Consider the following 16,087-nt stretch of genomic DNA (forward strand, 5'->3'; position numbering starts at 1 on the left):
TTGGCTGTGGTAGAGTTAATTTTCTTTCTAGTAGCCGGTATAGTGTTATGTCTTGGATTTAGTATGACAATACTTGGATTTAGTATGAAATTTATAAGGGTAGCACACTGATGTTTTCAGTTGTTGCAAGCAGTGTTTATACTAAGCTAAGCATTTTTTTTCAGGTTCTCATGCCCAGCCAGCAAGAAGGCTGGAGGGGCACAAGAAATTGGGAGGGGACACAGCCAGGGCAGCTGACCCAAACTGGCCAAAGGGGTATTCCATACCATGTGATGTCATGCCCAGTATATAAACTGGGGGGAGCTGGCTGGAGGGGAGTGGATCGCTGCTCGGGAACTAACTGGGCATCGGTTGGCGACTCGTGAGCAATTGCATTGTGCATCACTTGTTTTGTATATTCTAATTTTTTTTATTGTAATTTTATTATCATCATCATTATTATTATTGTCTTCCTTTGTGTCTTATTAAACTGTTCTTATCTCAACCCACGAGTTTTACTTTTTTTCCCCCTAATTCTCTGCCCCATCTCACTGGGTGGGGGGGAAGTGAGCAAGCAGCTGCGTGGTGCTTAGTTGCTGGCTGGGGTTGAACCACAACAGTTGCAGAACAGGGAAATTACATTATGGGGCGTTAAACATAGAAGTTACTGCAACTGATTCTCTTCAACTAAATTATTGCGGTTATTGAAAAAGGAATGGTCTAAACAGGAACCAGAAACATTCTTTAAGAACATGTGCATAAACCCCATAAAACTTGCTACAAAATCATTGCAGCACAGAACATTCCTCAAATTTTTTGTGTTTTGGGTTGTGCAGAGTAGTACAGCTTGGCAGGACAATACCTGAGAACTGCAGGAAAAACTTCCACTTCTCTATCGAGGCTCCTGTTTCAAGGGGCTGTGGAGGGATGAATCCCACCTTCCATTTATTCTCATGCTGCAGCCGAGCAAGGAAGAACATCTTTGAGTGTACAAAGAGGGTCATTAAGCGCTGTTGCTGAATCAAGGCAAAGATAAGTGGTGGCTTGTCAGGAAGGATGAGCTTTACGCTGCAGGACTACATGCATGATTCCCATTCGGCAAGTAGTAGTATTGAATTTTGGATACAGGAGCACATTATGTGGTGTCAAACACTTCCCAAGGGAAAATTTGCAAGCATTTATCTGGATTAACTGTTCTTGATGTGTACGTAGATCCCTTTTATGCATCCAAAATGCTTCTCTTTGAACTCTGGTGGGAGGCTTGTTGTCAATACTAATACACAGTTTTATCCCGCACTGAGGAGCAACACGGTATATAAGTCTCCATCTTTGCTACTGTTTGAACGTGAGGAGATCATCTTGTTTATTTTTCCATAAAATCACATGTCTACCCAACCTTTTGTCCCTATTTTAGCAGACTACCAATTTGTCCTTTGCTTAGGCTAATGCCATTTTAAATTTCATTTTTTGATCCTCTCTTTACGTTTGTGTAAAAAGGCACATCTGGTGTGGCTAAAGGTAGGGCAGCGGGAGGAGCGGTGTGTACTGCCATCAGTGGTGGGAGGAAAGAGCCCATTACAAATATGCGTAGGGTTCCTTACTGTGAAATTCCTTTAGGGGTGAGGTGGAAGATGTATCCAACTGGTAAAACCTCCTAGGAAAGACAACCTTAGCCGCAATGAATCCACACAGAGTGTACCGTGTGAAGCAAATCTACCAGCATGAGTGGTTCCACGAAAACTGCTCAAACCATCTGGATTATGATATTGCCTTGGTCAAGCCTATGGAAGACATAACAGCAAATGGCTTTGTCCGCTATGCCTGCCTGCCCAAGAGAGGCTGCTCTCTTTACCTGGGACAGTCCTGCTGGGTAACTGGATAGGGGGACACAACAGATAGATGAGCGCTGCTGGTTTTCAAGGTCAGACAGGGTTGGTCCTATTTTTTTTTTCTTAAATCCAAATACACAGAGAAGGCTTATATAACACATTCTGCATCTCCTATGTGTTTACACAAGGAAGCCAAATACCTGAAATGCAGATTCGAGGGTAACAGCACAGCTGGGATTAGGTGACTGACTGCTACTTTCTCTTAAGCTGGTGTTCAATTATTTGTACTCTGGCTGCAGCCATGAGCCCTAACCACAAGTATGATCCTATTCAAAAGAACAGCTCCTTGGTCTGTGCCCAGAGAGGCTTCTGTGCATAGGAAACGGTGACTCAGCTACCACATGTATGCAGAGCTGTACAGCTACTTAGGTTTCCATTTGAAGCCCCTTTTCTCTGTTAATGTGTGTTTTAAGTACTGTGCAAACACCTATAAAAGGCAGCGCTCCACAAGCATGCATTCTCAGAGGTGGTGGCTGGGTGGTCCCAGAAAGGCTGAGATCTCCTTGCCTTGAATAGGTAAAAGCATGGGCAGCAGCAGTGCAGCCTGCTCTTGCTACCCTCCAGAATAGTAACTGGATCCTTTTCTCAGCTGAAAACTGTGACGGCAGGCATTAGGAAGTGTTCTGCCGTGCTTCACGCTTGGGGAAACAGAAAACCAAAGCAAAGCACTATGTAAAGCCAAACCAAGCGATGCACACTGGGTATTTTCCAGTGGGCACGGAAAGAGACCAAAACGGGTGGCTCGCCACATCTGCTGATATGTTCCGTACTTCATCCTTCTCCTCTGCTTTGCTTTGTCGCAGGCGGGGAGGGTGGCCCAGTGCCGTCGGAGGTTTTGGAGCCGGCCGGGCCGTCGGTGGTGGACTCAACACGTGCCGCCCGCAGACCTTCTGTGGCGGCGCGGTTCGGCAGCCCGTGGTCCGTGCGGGGCCGAGGGAGCTGGGCAGCCCTCCCGCCGAGCAGCTCTCCCACCGTGACAGAGAAAACGGGAGAGGGGAGGGGGTGCCAGAGATGACGAGCTGCAAGGCCTCGTCCCGGGGGTGGGGAGGCTCTGGTGGGGCTGGCTTCGTGTGGGCCACCGGGATGGAGGCCTCGACAGCGGCTGCCGGCGGGGATTCGCCGCGCTGGTTTGTTGTGATTCACGGTTTTTCGGTTGGTTTGCGGCACAGCGTCCCGCCCCGTCCCTCCTGTCGTGCTGCCGGGTCTCGCCGCCCCCCGAGCCCGCGGGGCTCCCCCGCAGCCCGCCCCGCTCCGGCGCTCGGCTCCCTCCGCGCCGCACGCTCCGCCGAGCCGCCAGGGGGCGGGCGGGGCGGCGCGGCGCGGCGCGGGGGCGGCGCTCTCGCGAGAGCTGCCGGGGATCGCCGGGCAGCTGTGGCGGCGCTGGGCTGAGGGGAGCCGAGGCCGAGTAAGCGCCACCTCACCGGGGACCGCCGGGCGCTGCGGCCGCGGCGGGGGACGGGGACGGACGGGGGGGACGGGGACGGACGGGGGGGACGACGGTGACAGGGCCGGGGTCCGCCGCGGGCCGGGCTGGCGGCGGTTGCGCGCAGTGGGGACGGACAGGCGTTACCTTGCGGTGTGCGAGGCGGGGAGGCGGTGGAGTCGTTACTTCGCGTGGGGGTTTTCTCTCGGCAGTCCCGGCGTCGCCGCCCGCTCGAGGCCGGTTTGTGAGAAGCGCGCGCCCGCCCGCGTTACCGCGGAGGGGGTGGCTGCACCCCCGCGCGTGGCGAGGCCGCGTTTCCGCGCGGGGAGCGCGGGCGGGCGCGCAAAGCCGGCGGAGCGCTGCGGGGCCCGGCCCGGCCCGGCCCGCTCCGCTCGGGCTGCAGCCGGGAGGTGAGGTGTCCTGTCTTCGCAGGCGACCCAGCAGGAATCAGCTGGAAGTCGCTCAGGCGGGCCCGGCTTGGGTCGGTCGTGACCGGGCAGGTCAGTCAGGGCATTAATTAAAATTGTGTGGTGGATCGAATACGAGGACGCGGTTTTTTTTTTTTACTGATCTCGCTTTCTTTCTATGCCCGTGAGACCTTAAGCTGCTAGCACACCTGAAGTCATCTCCCTCCTTAGCTGAAAAGTCAAAATCTTTTGTCAACAGCTGCGCTTTTCAAAGGTTGCATAAGCAATGACAGTCTGGCTTAAAAACGATCAGGAGCTGTCGTGCACCGTGTTTACTGAAAGTTTGGAAAATGTATGTTGTCAGGTAATTGGTGAGTGGTTCGAGCCAGAGCTTTCAGGGACTTTGTTAGGCATTCTTTCAGTTTTAAACTCGGTATTTGTGGCTGGGATTAACGGGAAAAGCTGATAGAGGAACAAGGTTGTCCTCCGCTGGGGTTTTAGGTAAGGAAGGCAGTCACGGGAGGGGAAAAACCCGACAGTCATGTGAAAAATACCTTTTGTAATGCTGCGAGTGCATAAGGTTGTATCGATGGATACACAAAGAGTATGGCAATGCTATCTTTGGGGCCATACACTTCAAGCAGAGCAAGGGGTTTGTCAGTTGTTTTCCAAAGGGTTTTAAATGCAAAAGTCTGAAAGATAGTTGTGTTGTAGTGTAAAATCTGTGTTAAGATAACAGTGTGTCTTTTCCACTCTGGGATATCTGCTTTGGCATTGCATGTAATTATGGCATAGTGATTTCAGGCCTTCAGATATTTTTTTATTTTAGTTTTGGGCCTGCTGTGCTGTAGTTAAATATATTCACGATTGGTGGAATAAAATGATGATTAGACTTCTTGTCTCAGCTGCACTGGTGGCTTGTGACTCTTCAGAACCCATCTCTTGTGAAAATGTCTCAGTACACGTGCTTTGTGCACTGACCAGCAGCTTCCAGGGCTAAAATAGGCTGAAAAGGCAGTTGTGTGTGTTCAGGTCTGTGGCACAGATCCAATACGGTGCAGGCAGATAAAAACTACCTGAATTTTAGAAAATGTATTACCTGAACTTTTTTTATTATCAATCCTTAAGGGGTTAATTTCATTGTTTCTCTTACTCAGAACTGTTAGAGGTCATTTTTTCTGGATGTGGCTTGTGGCTTGTGACTTACAAAATGCAGCGGTACATACTGTTTCGGAGTAAAATAATCCCCCCAGCAGAAGCTCCACATAGATACTGGCTCATGATTTTGATGCTGTACTGTATAAAATGCTTGTTATGTTTGGATGATAAATGGAAATTTCTGAGATTCGGCTTACATACTTACAGTACTTCGCTCCCTGACCACAACCCCCACGAACCTAATTTGGGACAGTTACTTAAGGGGAACTACTGTTTTTTGGTGTGGCAAAATGGAAATGAAGAGGGATTTCAGTTCAAACAAGCCAGCTGGTTTAAAACCACATGAAGTCAGGTCGGAGAGACCTTTGGAACAGCCTGCCTCGTCCTGCCAACTGAAAGAAATCATTCCACATTTATGAACAGAGTCTTTTCGATGTGATTTTTTTGTTCCCTTCAGAAGCTTTTCCCCAGCTAAGGCTCGGCACGGCCATCTTTTTGAGGTTATTCAACACCCGTTTGAAATGGAAAACAATGATCTTCCCAAGGGGCAGCAGGGATGGTTGTGCTGAGAGTGAAAAGCTGGTAAAACCAGTTTTCTGCTGGCCTGTTAGCAAACTGTGTAGTGAGGAAAGGCTGTTCCCTCCTCCTCTGCTCTCCAGCCATGTGATATGTAATTAAAATCTAAAAAAAAATGATGTTTGTCCAGCAGTTTCTGATCTACAGATCAAAGCGAAAGAAGCCAAATACGGGGAGTAAGACCTCAGGGGTGGAGGGCAGGCAGCCTGTCTGAAGACTGGAGATGGTTCGGGGCACGAGGAGAAGTAAAACCGTGACCAGGAGTTTGGGCTGCTGGGTCTTTGCAGTGACAACTCTCCAGTGTGGCTTTTGGGTTTTAATAGAAACAGCGATTAGGAACAGTAATGTTATCTTCCTGCCTCATTTGGGCAGTTCTTTTGGTTTCACAGCTATTAAATAACGTTGTTACTGGTTGCAGGCAGACAGGTACACCCCTGCTTTCCACATCCGCGCCTGAGATGGTGGAAGCAAGAGTGGGCGTGATGAGAATGGCGCCTGCAGGTGTCATTTCGGCCCCTCCAGGAGTGAAGTGCGTCCGAGCGGTTTGTTACCAGAGGGATTTCTGGAACTTCAGGGGTGCAGCGCTGGCCTGGGGAGCCCCTCGGTGCTGGGGTTTGCGTGCGGCCGGGGCCGGAGGGTTCTGGCTGCTGTGTGGGCCCGCGGCCCTTGTTGCCCTTGCCGCAGAAGGCGCCTTGGCGCTCGGGCGTGCTCTCTTGCGTTTGTTCTCTGGAAAGGGCGGACCGCCACGCTTCCGAAGTCGCAAGCAGCAGCGGTTTTGTTGCCAAGCGTTCTGGTTTTGCGGTTTAAACTGCCGGAGGGATGCTCGGAGGCACTTGGTGTTTTCGATGGGGGGGGGGGAGGGGAGCGGAGCGGAGCACGGCTGGGGCTCCGCCGCCGCCTCCTCGCCGGGCACGGCCAAAATGGCTGTGCCTCGGCCCGGCCCCCGCCCTGCAGAAAGGCTGCCGGCCCCGGGCGGCGCGGGGCCCCGGCCCTCCCGCGCCCCGGCGGCGGTTGCGGGGGCGCGCGGGCTGGCCGCCCCGATAAGGCGCGGGGGGCGGGGCGGCGGGCGCGCGCCCTCCCCCCCCCCCCCCGCCTTCATCTGGGTCGGGTGGCGTCCGCGCCGGGCGGCGGGGCCGAGGGCCGTTGCGGGTGGCTGTTTAAAAGCGTTTCGGAGCCCGTGCTTACTCTGCGGGATAGGGGGCTGAAAGTGGGAGCGGCTTGATGAGCGGGACGCCGCTGAGTTGCTTCCTTCGCTCGGAGAGTAAGTGCAAGTGCAGCTGATGGGGGGGGGGGGGGGGGCGTGCATCCCGTGACGCAGTATAGCCACGGTGGGGTACCGCCGTGGGGTTGGAAACAGTTCGATGACATGGAAATCGCCAAAAATGGTGACTCTGTACGGCAGCCGTGTATCCTGTCGCAGAAGTGATTGTATTTTCCTACTGTTGAGCCGGAGTGTATCATCTCGGGCATTTCAGAGCACCGGACCCGGAAAGGTGTGAACCTCCTAGTGCTGCTTGGTGGTAATTGGGAAGCAAGGAAATAGGTAGTTAACCCCACTTGTTTTTGTTAGAGGCTTGCAGAAATCGAAAAGAAGGATGGATGGCCTCTCATCCTCAACAGTAATGGTAGTTTTATTGATTGATTTTTAACAAAGCATAAGAACAGCCATTTTACAAGAGCTGGCTGGCTGGAGGAAAGCAGCATTCATTATCTCTCTATACATTTTGGAGAGAGAGACTCTTGCAATCAAGTGAAAAACCAGAAAAGCAACAAATGGAAGTATTTTCAGAGATCATTAGAGGAGCATGTGTAAGTTTCTCAAATTTGACTGTGCCAGTATGAAGTTGCTAATGCAAAAATGTAAAAAAGTAGCATTTCTTCAGGCATTGAGCCCAATTCCCTAGTGGCATAAACTCAGAAAACACATAAATGGTAATGCAGCATACTTTGGACTTGGCATTTGTAGATACGCAGCTTAACATAATTTTCACAAAACTCTTAAGTGCATTATCTACTGTGCGAGCAAACATCGCAGTTACATTAGCCTTTCAGACTTCGACTTGGTTATGTAAGAGTATGATGAATGAAATAATAAAGAACAATACGATTTTTTGGTCTACTTCTGAGTATATGATAGCTTTTAATGTACCTATGACATCCTTGTTTTCTTGTCTGGGTGCATCTCCATCTGCCTTTGCTTTAATAGTTTTAGATTACATCTGAGAGCTAGGGCTCCCACTTACGTTTTCCTGTAGGTTGTACGTGAGAGAGTTGAAAAGCAAGGTAAAATCTAAGGGGAGTTGTGAAGAGAAAGCTTACCTTTTATTGAACATCACTAGCATGGTAAAGATCATGAAACCTTACAGAACTGACCTGTGGATGAATTAGAGTATGCAAATACAAGGACAAAACTGGCATTAATAGCACAGAATGGAGAATGACGTACGTTGGACTTCTGCACCCTGTCTAATTGGGTGTAAAATTAACATAGGCTTAAAAAATAAATTAAAGTTCACTTTTCTTGTAGTTGTGCTCTGCGATTCCTAGGAGATGAGATGTTATGGCGAGAATGGGATTCAGCTGCAGGCAGGGACTTGCGGTGGCTTCTGTGCCTGCTCTGTGGCTGGGGGCACCCAGGGGACGGGAGGCCTGTGGTGTGGAGGGAACCAAGGGAGATGCAATCTCTGCCACGGCCTCACAGCAACCCTTGCTTTTTCTGTCAGCTTCCACTTGTGAACCACTCCTAGCCCTCTGCTCTCTGAAATACACAATGTAGATGTATCTGGTGCATCTTGGCTGTAGAAGGATTTTTGGGTTGCACTTTATATGGTCCTGGGGCTTGGAAATTGCAGACTAAATAGTTGCTCAGTAACAGAAGCTCTGTGGTCATCCTGTCATATTCAAAATACTCTTTTCAGTTTCCCTCTATGAAATATTTAGATTGGCACATTTGTATGCTTTAATTAATTCTGCTGGGAACTTCCATAGTTGTCATTGCTGAAGACTTGTTTTAAATGTCTACTATGAATCTTTAGTTAGTGCTTCAGGAACCCCATGAAACTAACAGGAGAATTGAAACTCTTCAGTAACAAAATACCCACTGTTTAGAAAAAATGCTTATATTGATGCTTCTCATTTTTACTAAAAATCCATATTTAGTTTATTCCCCATGCTTGCAGAATCCATATCAGTGTAACTTCTGTAGAAATTTTGTATCTGAGCCCCTTTTACTTGAGGATATGCTGAAGCTAAGTTACCATGGCTGTGACCATGACAAAAATAATGGGCAGCTGCTGTAAGTTTCAGCTTTTGCAGCTTAGTAAAGAGTGATCTGCGTATCAACACTTGGTTTTTCAGTTGATCAAACTGTATCAGAATTTTCTCATTTATGGGAACCAGTTCATTTGCCTGCAGCTGAAAAAAGGGTGGCTGAAGCATTTCCTGCCACACGCCAGGCCATTCTCCCCCAGCTCCGGCAGAGCTGCTGAACTTTGCCTGAATCAGCCCTCAGCTGCTGGAGTTTGCTGGCTAGACATAAGTGCCAGAGGAAGGGGAATGGCAGGGGAAGATTGCCTAAGCTCCTGTGGTTGAAGCTGTTGTCAAATACCTGTTGGTTTTCCTGTGATTGTGCAAATCCCGCGGGCTGAGGTGTTGGAGAGACCATTGTCGCTCCTGCAGAAAGCTTCATCTGTGTTTAGAAAACTTGCATCGGTGTAGGGTCTTAGGGGTTTTTTTTTGTTCACCTTTATAGTGAAGTAGAACAGATGGTTCTTCATGTGATGCCCTTCCTCTTCTGTTGAAGAGGAATAGAAACTATTAAGAAGGTTTTTTTTCATTGTGTTTTAGGAACACTTCAAGAATGAGTCCACCACAAGATAGGAGTAGAAATTCCTGCAGCAGTGAGCCTCTGGCAAAGTGCCTTCAAGCAAAGAAGGACTTGGAAACAGCTATATCTGGGATTGTCAAAGCTGAACAACAGATTAAAGAGAACTGGCGGGAGGTAATTTTAACCCCTTTTTAGAAAATGTTTTAATAAGTAACATGACTTTAATGACAGTTTTTATTATTCCAGAGTAATTTCTATGATGATGATGATGATGATGGTCTGAAGTTTTCCTAGAGGCTTGCAAGCATCTTGCTGTGTAATTTGGTTGTGCTCTTGATAAAGGTATTCCTGTATTAATAGCTTAGGCATGCAGAATTTCCTAAAGCTGTTGGTTGAAGCATCAGAATAGAGAGATACTGCAAATAACATTGTTCTTTGATATTTCTTTAAAGGTAGCCTTGGAACTTTTACCAACTTGAGTCATGTGGTGCTGTGGATGACTGTGGTTAGTTTTTGAGAAATAACTTGCTCCAAAAATACCACTTATCTATGATAAATGTTATTTTGTAATCAGCGCAGCATATGTTTGTTCATACTGTTTGACAGATGTTCTAGAAATGGTACATGTTACTTTACAGGTAAAAGCGAAGATTCACAGCCACATAAGCCGCCACCTGGAATGCCTGCGCAGTCGTGAAGTTTGGCTGTTTGAGCAGGTAGATCTCATTCAGCAGCTGAAAGAGGAGGCATTGCAGCAGCAGGCGCAGCAGCTCTACTGGGTAAGATTTGGTTGTAAATTGTTGCACTGGCATTTTTAAGTAAACTTTGTCCTTGCAAGTATTTTCTCAATTTTAATCTTAGAAGCCAAAACAATAACATGTGTTTTGTCTTCCATGCAGTATTTGGGACAATTCAATTGCCTTATTCATCAGCTGGAACGCTCCTATAGCAACGAACTAGCAAACCAGATCTCAGTTTGCCTGGAGAGGTAAATATATTTTATGATGCAAGCTAACACAATTGGTATTTATTTTGACTTAGGAATTTAATCTGATTTTTGTGAAGCCTTTTGGAAGTCTTTTTGTGAAATAATGGACTGATTCCCAAAACTTGATGATGTTTTTTTTTTTTTTCTTTCTGTAACTATCGTCTTGCTCTTTCAGACTGGAAAGTCTTACTCTTAAACCAGAGGAGTCTTCCATCCTGAATTTTGAGGCTGACACATCTTACCTTCGCCAGGCTATTACCTCCTTTGGTTCAATTAAAACGATGGTAAGCACCAAGACTTTCCTGGGTTGGAATACTTGGGAAAAAAAAAAAAAGATTTTTTTTGAGGCAGTAGTGCAATATATATAGCTTGAATGGATCTTGTGTACGAGTCATGTAGTTTTGCCTGTATAATATATACACAGTGGTTTATTAACTATTGCATGTGGTTCTGATTTTGACTGAGCTTAGATCTAGTTCTGTATGTGTTATTTTAATATATTTAATATATTTTGGCAGAGACTGAGGGAGTGATGATTGTATTCTCACTCTATTCCAGCAACTGAAAAATTAACGTCGCAGTTTTCTATAGATATTAATAGTTATACATCATAGGTGGCTTTCTGCGATATAAGTATTTTGGGATTCTTATGTAAGCAGCAGATCTCCTGTATTATTGGAGATAATTCTCTTAAGGGAAGTGGACTGAAGGTAGTATTTTTGTAGTAAATATTTCTCCATTCAGTTTTTAAATGTTGAGAAAATCGTTAGCCACAAACAACTGACCAGTTGTAACTGCGCTTTACTTCTGCTTTATTGTGGAATTCATCTTAGAAACTGGACAAAACTGAGATTTAAATTAACCTTTACTTTTCTTTCCTTACAGCAGACCTCAGAGAGAGAGAATACTTCTCCCTGGTTCCCAGGGCAGAATTGTGCCCTGATGAACTGTGAGCAGGTAAGATTAAGACTTGTATCTGTGAATGTTTAATTGTATTAAAGGGAAAAGGAGAACTCAAGCACAGTATGTTACACAAGCGTGAGTAATGACTTCTGTCTGTTTGTTAAGATGTTTGAGTAGCCAGTAACAGTCGCTGTGGTGAGCATTAGTGATCTGATGTTCTAGCTGCTCCAGGAACAGGTGTGCAAGAACATAGTATGAAAGTGAATTTGGAGTGTGGCTGTCAGTCAGAATTTTTTAATTGAATGTTCCTTGGTGTTGTCAAGCCAGGACTTGGAACTATCAGATGCCTTTTAATGCAGAAATTCGTGGGGAAATCTCATGTTGGGCTCTGCACGGAAACAGCACTAGTGAAGCAGGGTAGCAAATTAGGAATGGGAATTGTGGTCAGAAGGAGGGTTATGGCTGGGTTACACATCCCAGAACTGTGTGTTGTAGAAGTTGTTGCTTCCTTTTCTTGTCATTTTCTCTCTTAAGAACCTGGGATCACAAAACAGTCGTATCAGTGCAGTGGCTTAAAGTCGTAGAGACAAATGAAGATTTACCTTTTCTTAATTAGAAGGGACTGGTTTTTCTTCTGGTTCAGAAATTCTGATGCATGTTGAATGCCTGTTTTGATGTTCACTATAGATTGCCTCAGCAATTGGACTTTCTCATAACCAAGAACGTTCTTTCTCAGCAGAAAACATTGTGTGGGACAGTGAGTGCCTCACTTGCTGACTGGTTACTTGGAAGCAGACCTGTGGGTGTTTGCCAGGCTCCGTATGTTCCCAGCACCAATCTTGAAGAATGGGTTACGCAAAAATGTGTGTCAGAACCCAGCCAGGTAAGCCTTTCATGTGCTAACCTAGTTTTTAATAAAGGGGAAAACACAGTGTCCGATTGCAGGTGGAATATGGTGAGAATTAAACCTTCTGTAATTCTGTTCACTCTGCCTTGTGTTCAGCTAATACTTTTGCACTTACTATCAGAGTGCTCCAAGCTGTAACTGTGCCTTTACCGAACATTGTCTTTTAATGTTAATAGATGCATTTCAATGTGTCTTTACTAGGATTTAAATTCTTCCAAGGTCTGTTATTTTGAGCAAGCCTGGGGAAATCTGAAAGATTTGGAAAACTGGCTCCTGCAGAATCAACAGTGTGATGTTGCTGGGAAGACAGACTCCCCTGGCCGCAAGGATTCCACCTCTACTTTCAACTCATCCTTTTCCACTGTTGAAAAGGTGGAGGAATTGGAATCCCTTGGACAAGAAGAGATAGACCTTTCTGACTGGCTGCTTACTCCCAACACAGAAAATGGAAGTACTGCTTCAGATGAGAAATGGAAGTATGAATTTAAACCTTTTAGGGAAGAATTTAATTTGAATGATTGGCTCCTCAAAGCTGAAACATGTACCAGTTGTTGTGGCAGCCAGATCAAAAGTGTGGAAATTGAGAACCTGGGAAATCTGAAGTGCCTGAATGAGCATCTTGATGGAAAGAAATCACCCACTACATCTCCTGTAAATGCTTGGCTTCTTCAGCATCCCCAGGCCCCATTTAAAGTGGAAGATGTGTGCAAAGCTAATGAGTTGTGTGCCACCTTTTCAGAATGTGTGTGTGATGAAAACTGTGGAAAAGAGGCTCTGTGTAAATGGCTTCTGAAGAAAGAAGGGAAGGATAAAAATGGAGTTCCAGTCAGCCAGAAAGATGTACTGAACCCTGAGCACGAGAAGACCAAGTCTGCTGCCAATACTTGGCTTAACCCTGCACAGCAGCTCACGGGGCAACTGGCTAGTGCAGAGAAAGCAGATTATTCAGCAGAGATCGCAGAACCCTTGAAAGTATTGCTTGAAAGGCCTCTGACAAGCTGGCTGGCCAAGTCTGAGCACAAAGCAGAAAGTGCAGAAGAAAAAGAGAGTAGGGAAAAAGCAGATAATAGTTTCAAGACTCCTTTCCTAGACCTCTTGGCTCCATTCCACCTCCCCTTGAATGTAAACAGTTGGGTGTTGACTTCAAACAACTTAGAAAATGCTAACCCACCTCCAGCAGAAGATAAATGGCTTCTACGCAAGAAAGCACAAGTGAGCATAAGTTTTTGTTACTGCTGTGTCTCAAGCCAATGTGTCAGGTTTATTGTTTTACTGAATTTAATGCCTGCCTTCTCTTCCAAATTCATAGCTCTTCTGGATAATACTGACTGACAATTTTTTAGGTTTCTTAGCTCTTTTAATGTTTTTAGTGCTTATTACTTAGTTACTTGAGTAGATGAGGCCAGTATTTAACACAAAACAATACGTTTTACTAAATGAAGAAAGTGTTAATCTCAAAGACTCAGAAGTCAGTGTTATTTTTGAACACTTGACAGAATTTGAAGATGCATCAGAATGTATTTATGTTTGGAGATCAGTAACTAAGGTGACTTCTCTTTCAGGACTTTGGCCTTCCTGCAGTTTGTGACCTTTTTGCCTGTATGAAACTCAATGGAGATAAAGAAAAATGGCTGTATCGGACTCCTTTGCAGGTAGGATGCACAGAATGTATCAGAACAGCTGAGCCTAAACAGGACTTGAGGGTACAGAATACAGACACTGGCAGCTAACTGTTGTCTTCGGAGTTCTCCAAATGTAATGTTTAACAGCATTGTGACTTCCTCCCCATATACCTTTTTAACAGCTTTGACTGTTCTACTTTTTCATTATTCCTCTTTTGATCACAAGCCAGGGAGGGAATTACTTACGTTCTTGAGTAAATCACTCTTCAACTGATTGACACTTGGTAAAATCTTGGTAACTTCTATTGTAACTAGAACATGCAATTAACGTCTAAATTTCTAGGCAGCTTCTTTTTTATCTTGGTAATGTATTTACGGCTGACATGATGTTTTTCCTTTCTGCTGAGATAACTCTTTATCATTGTTTTTGAAATTCATGAAAAAAGTCCTTCTTAGCAGGCATACTTCAAACCCTAAAAGGCAAGATACTCAGTTTTAGGAAGTATTTCAGTATGATTTATTTTTTTTCCCCAGGATGTCTTATACTTGTTTTTTTCCAAGTGTTGCTTTCTGTTTATCCAAGAGAATAACCCCAATTTAAATTTGTTTAGATGTGAAGAACTGGAAGCATCAGAATCATCCCCTTCCTGCTGATCAATCGCACATCATGCTGAGTGACTGCAGCCAGCTGAATTCTTTGTGTTTTGTGTTTGGCCGTCTGCTTTTTCTTCTAAAATTGTAACAAAAAGAAAGATTATTCATATAACAGAGTTACAGTGCAGAAGATGCCTCTTCATTAGGATTAATTCTGAAATGTAAACCCACTGAGCATAAGCAATCCGATACTATAGAGGTGTTAGTAAATTCGTATATTGTTATGGGACTATGTGAATCTTCTTTAATGGGTTGTCACTTGAAGTATGTTGAAGCCAGTGCAAGTATAAAGCAAAATCTCTCTGGTGCTGTAAAAGGTCCACCTTTGGCAGTGACTTCAGAAGTGTTGCCATTCCTTTTAGCTGCTACAACTTTGCCATGAGTTAGGTTCCTGCTTACTGGGATTGCAAGATAACTTAGGCTGTATTTGGAAGCAATTTCTTTTATTGAGCAGTTGCTAACTTGTATTGGTGTGTCTCCTAGCTGAGTATGTGTAGGCCAGATTTTGAAAAAGACATGAATTTATGGGACCTGACATGTGACAGGAGAATTGGTAAGTTGGTTTTGAATGACAACTTTGCTTCCAAATTTTTAAGCCATTCAGAGAACAGGGTGGGGTGTTAATTTTCGTGCATCAGTAGATCAGATCATACTGCATTTAATAACTATTTGAATTTCACTGAAAAAGCTGTAAGATGAAATTTGTACATTTCTGCTAGTTTTAGATAATTCATAATGAACTTTTATTGACTAAACCACTGGAAAGCAAGCATCTTAGCCACATAATATTTGAAGGTAATATTTGGGGAATTTGATGCCTTCTCATCAGGTTGATGTCATGCTCCTTGATTGGGAAACACTAAATTGGCAATCTGCCTGGCTCCCACTGATCCATTTTAAAGATATTTAATCTGTGGGTTTCCACGTTGATATGCATATTGAAGTGGGGTCGAGTAACTCTGATCCCTGTAGCTGTGGACGTAATATGAGCAATGCCTCTTCAGGTATTCGGCATTTTGAGCCCATAGGACTCACTCCACATAGAGTGTGGAGATGTTGGATGGAAATGTGGATCACGCCTGTCAGCTTGCATGAAAAACTGTGAAGTTACATAGTTTCTGGTGCAGCTTCTACTCACTTAACAAATTGCTCTTAATAACAATAGCCTCCCCTTCTCCCCATCCCTGCAGCCTGCCTGGGAATAAAAGTGATTGCAGTTCTTCACAACCCTGTAGAAAAGAAATTACTAGCAAGATCCAATCTTGGTATCACTCTTCAGTGTGAACACATTCCTGTCTGGTAGAACCTGTGCATTTGGTTAAAAATAAGTTTTTAGTCTGAGAGGGGGACATGGCATGTCTGAAACCAGACCCCAAAAGGGCTTAACATCAGTGGACTGCTCGAGTGGTTCATACTTTCATAGCTGGGGCTTTCTGCTGGAAGCAGAAAGATGTTTTTGAAGTTCACTTTCCCCTTTGAACGTGTCCTTGTTGTGGCATGGGAAGACTGCACTGTGACCAACTCCAATAATAGCCTAATTTGATTAGCAGTTGAACTTAATGAAGGTGATTGACGTGCAGCCCACCTCTTATAATTCCTTGTAGTTGTCATCGTGTGCTACTTTGTCAGTTCATTATGAGCCTCTAAAACTTGGGGGTATGTATTCCTTTACTTACTCATCTGACTTGTTCTCACTAATTGATATTTATGTAAAACATTGATTCGTCTTTTCCATTAAAAATAATTGCAACCAAA

General features: G+C 45.3%; 1 protein-coding gene across 5 annotated transcripts; it reads left to right on the top strand.

Annotated features, from left to right (window-relative positions):
• The first annotated feature begins 3,195 nt into the window (after positions 1-3,195).
• Positions 3,196-16,087, top strand: NCOA4 (nuclear receptor coactivator 4). Of its 5 annotated transcripts, none has more exons than XM_075025585.1 (10): positions 3,196-3,273; positions 9,279-9,432; positions 9,897-10,037; positions 10,158-10,246; positions 10,422-10,530; positions 11,132-11,203; positions 11,886-12,032; positions 12,258-13,268; positions 13,619-13,708; positions 14,290-16,087. In XM_075025585.1, the coding sequence occupies exons 2-10, from the start codon at positions 9,292-9,294 to the stop codon at positions 14,293-14,295; spliced, it is 1,806 nt and encodes a 601-aa protein (XP_074881686.1). In that variant the 5' UTR covers positions 3,196-3,273; positions 9,279-9,291; the 3' UTR covers positions 14,296-16,087. The 5 variants fall into 5 exon arrangements, with proteins under 5 accessions (XP_074881686.1, XP_074881687.1, XP_074881685.1 ...); XM_075025586.1 differs by lacking the exon at positions 3,196-3,273 and adding an exon at positions 3,773-3,791; XM_075025584.1 differs by lacking the exon at positions 3,196-3,273 and adding an exon at positions 6,522-6,693.

The sequence above is a fragment of the Buteo buteo genome, chromosome 4 (assembly GCF_964188355.1).
Source record: "Buteo buteo chromosome 4, bButBut1.hap1.1, whole genome shotgun sequence".
In the NCBI taxonomy this organism is placed as follows: domain Eukaryota; kingdom Metazoa; phylum Chordata; class Aves; order Accipitriformes; family Accipitridae; genus Buteo; species Buteo buteo.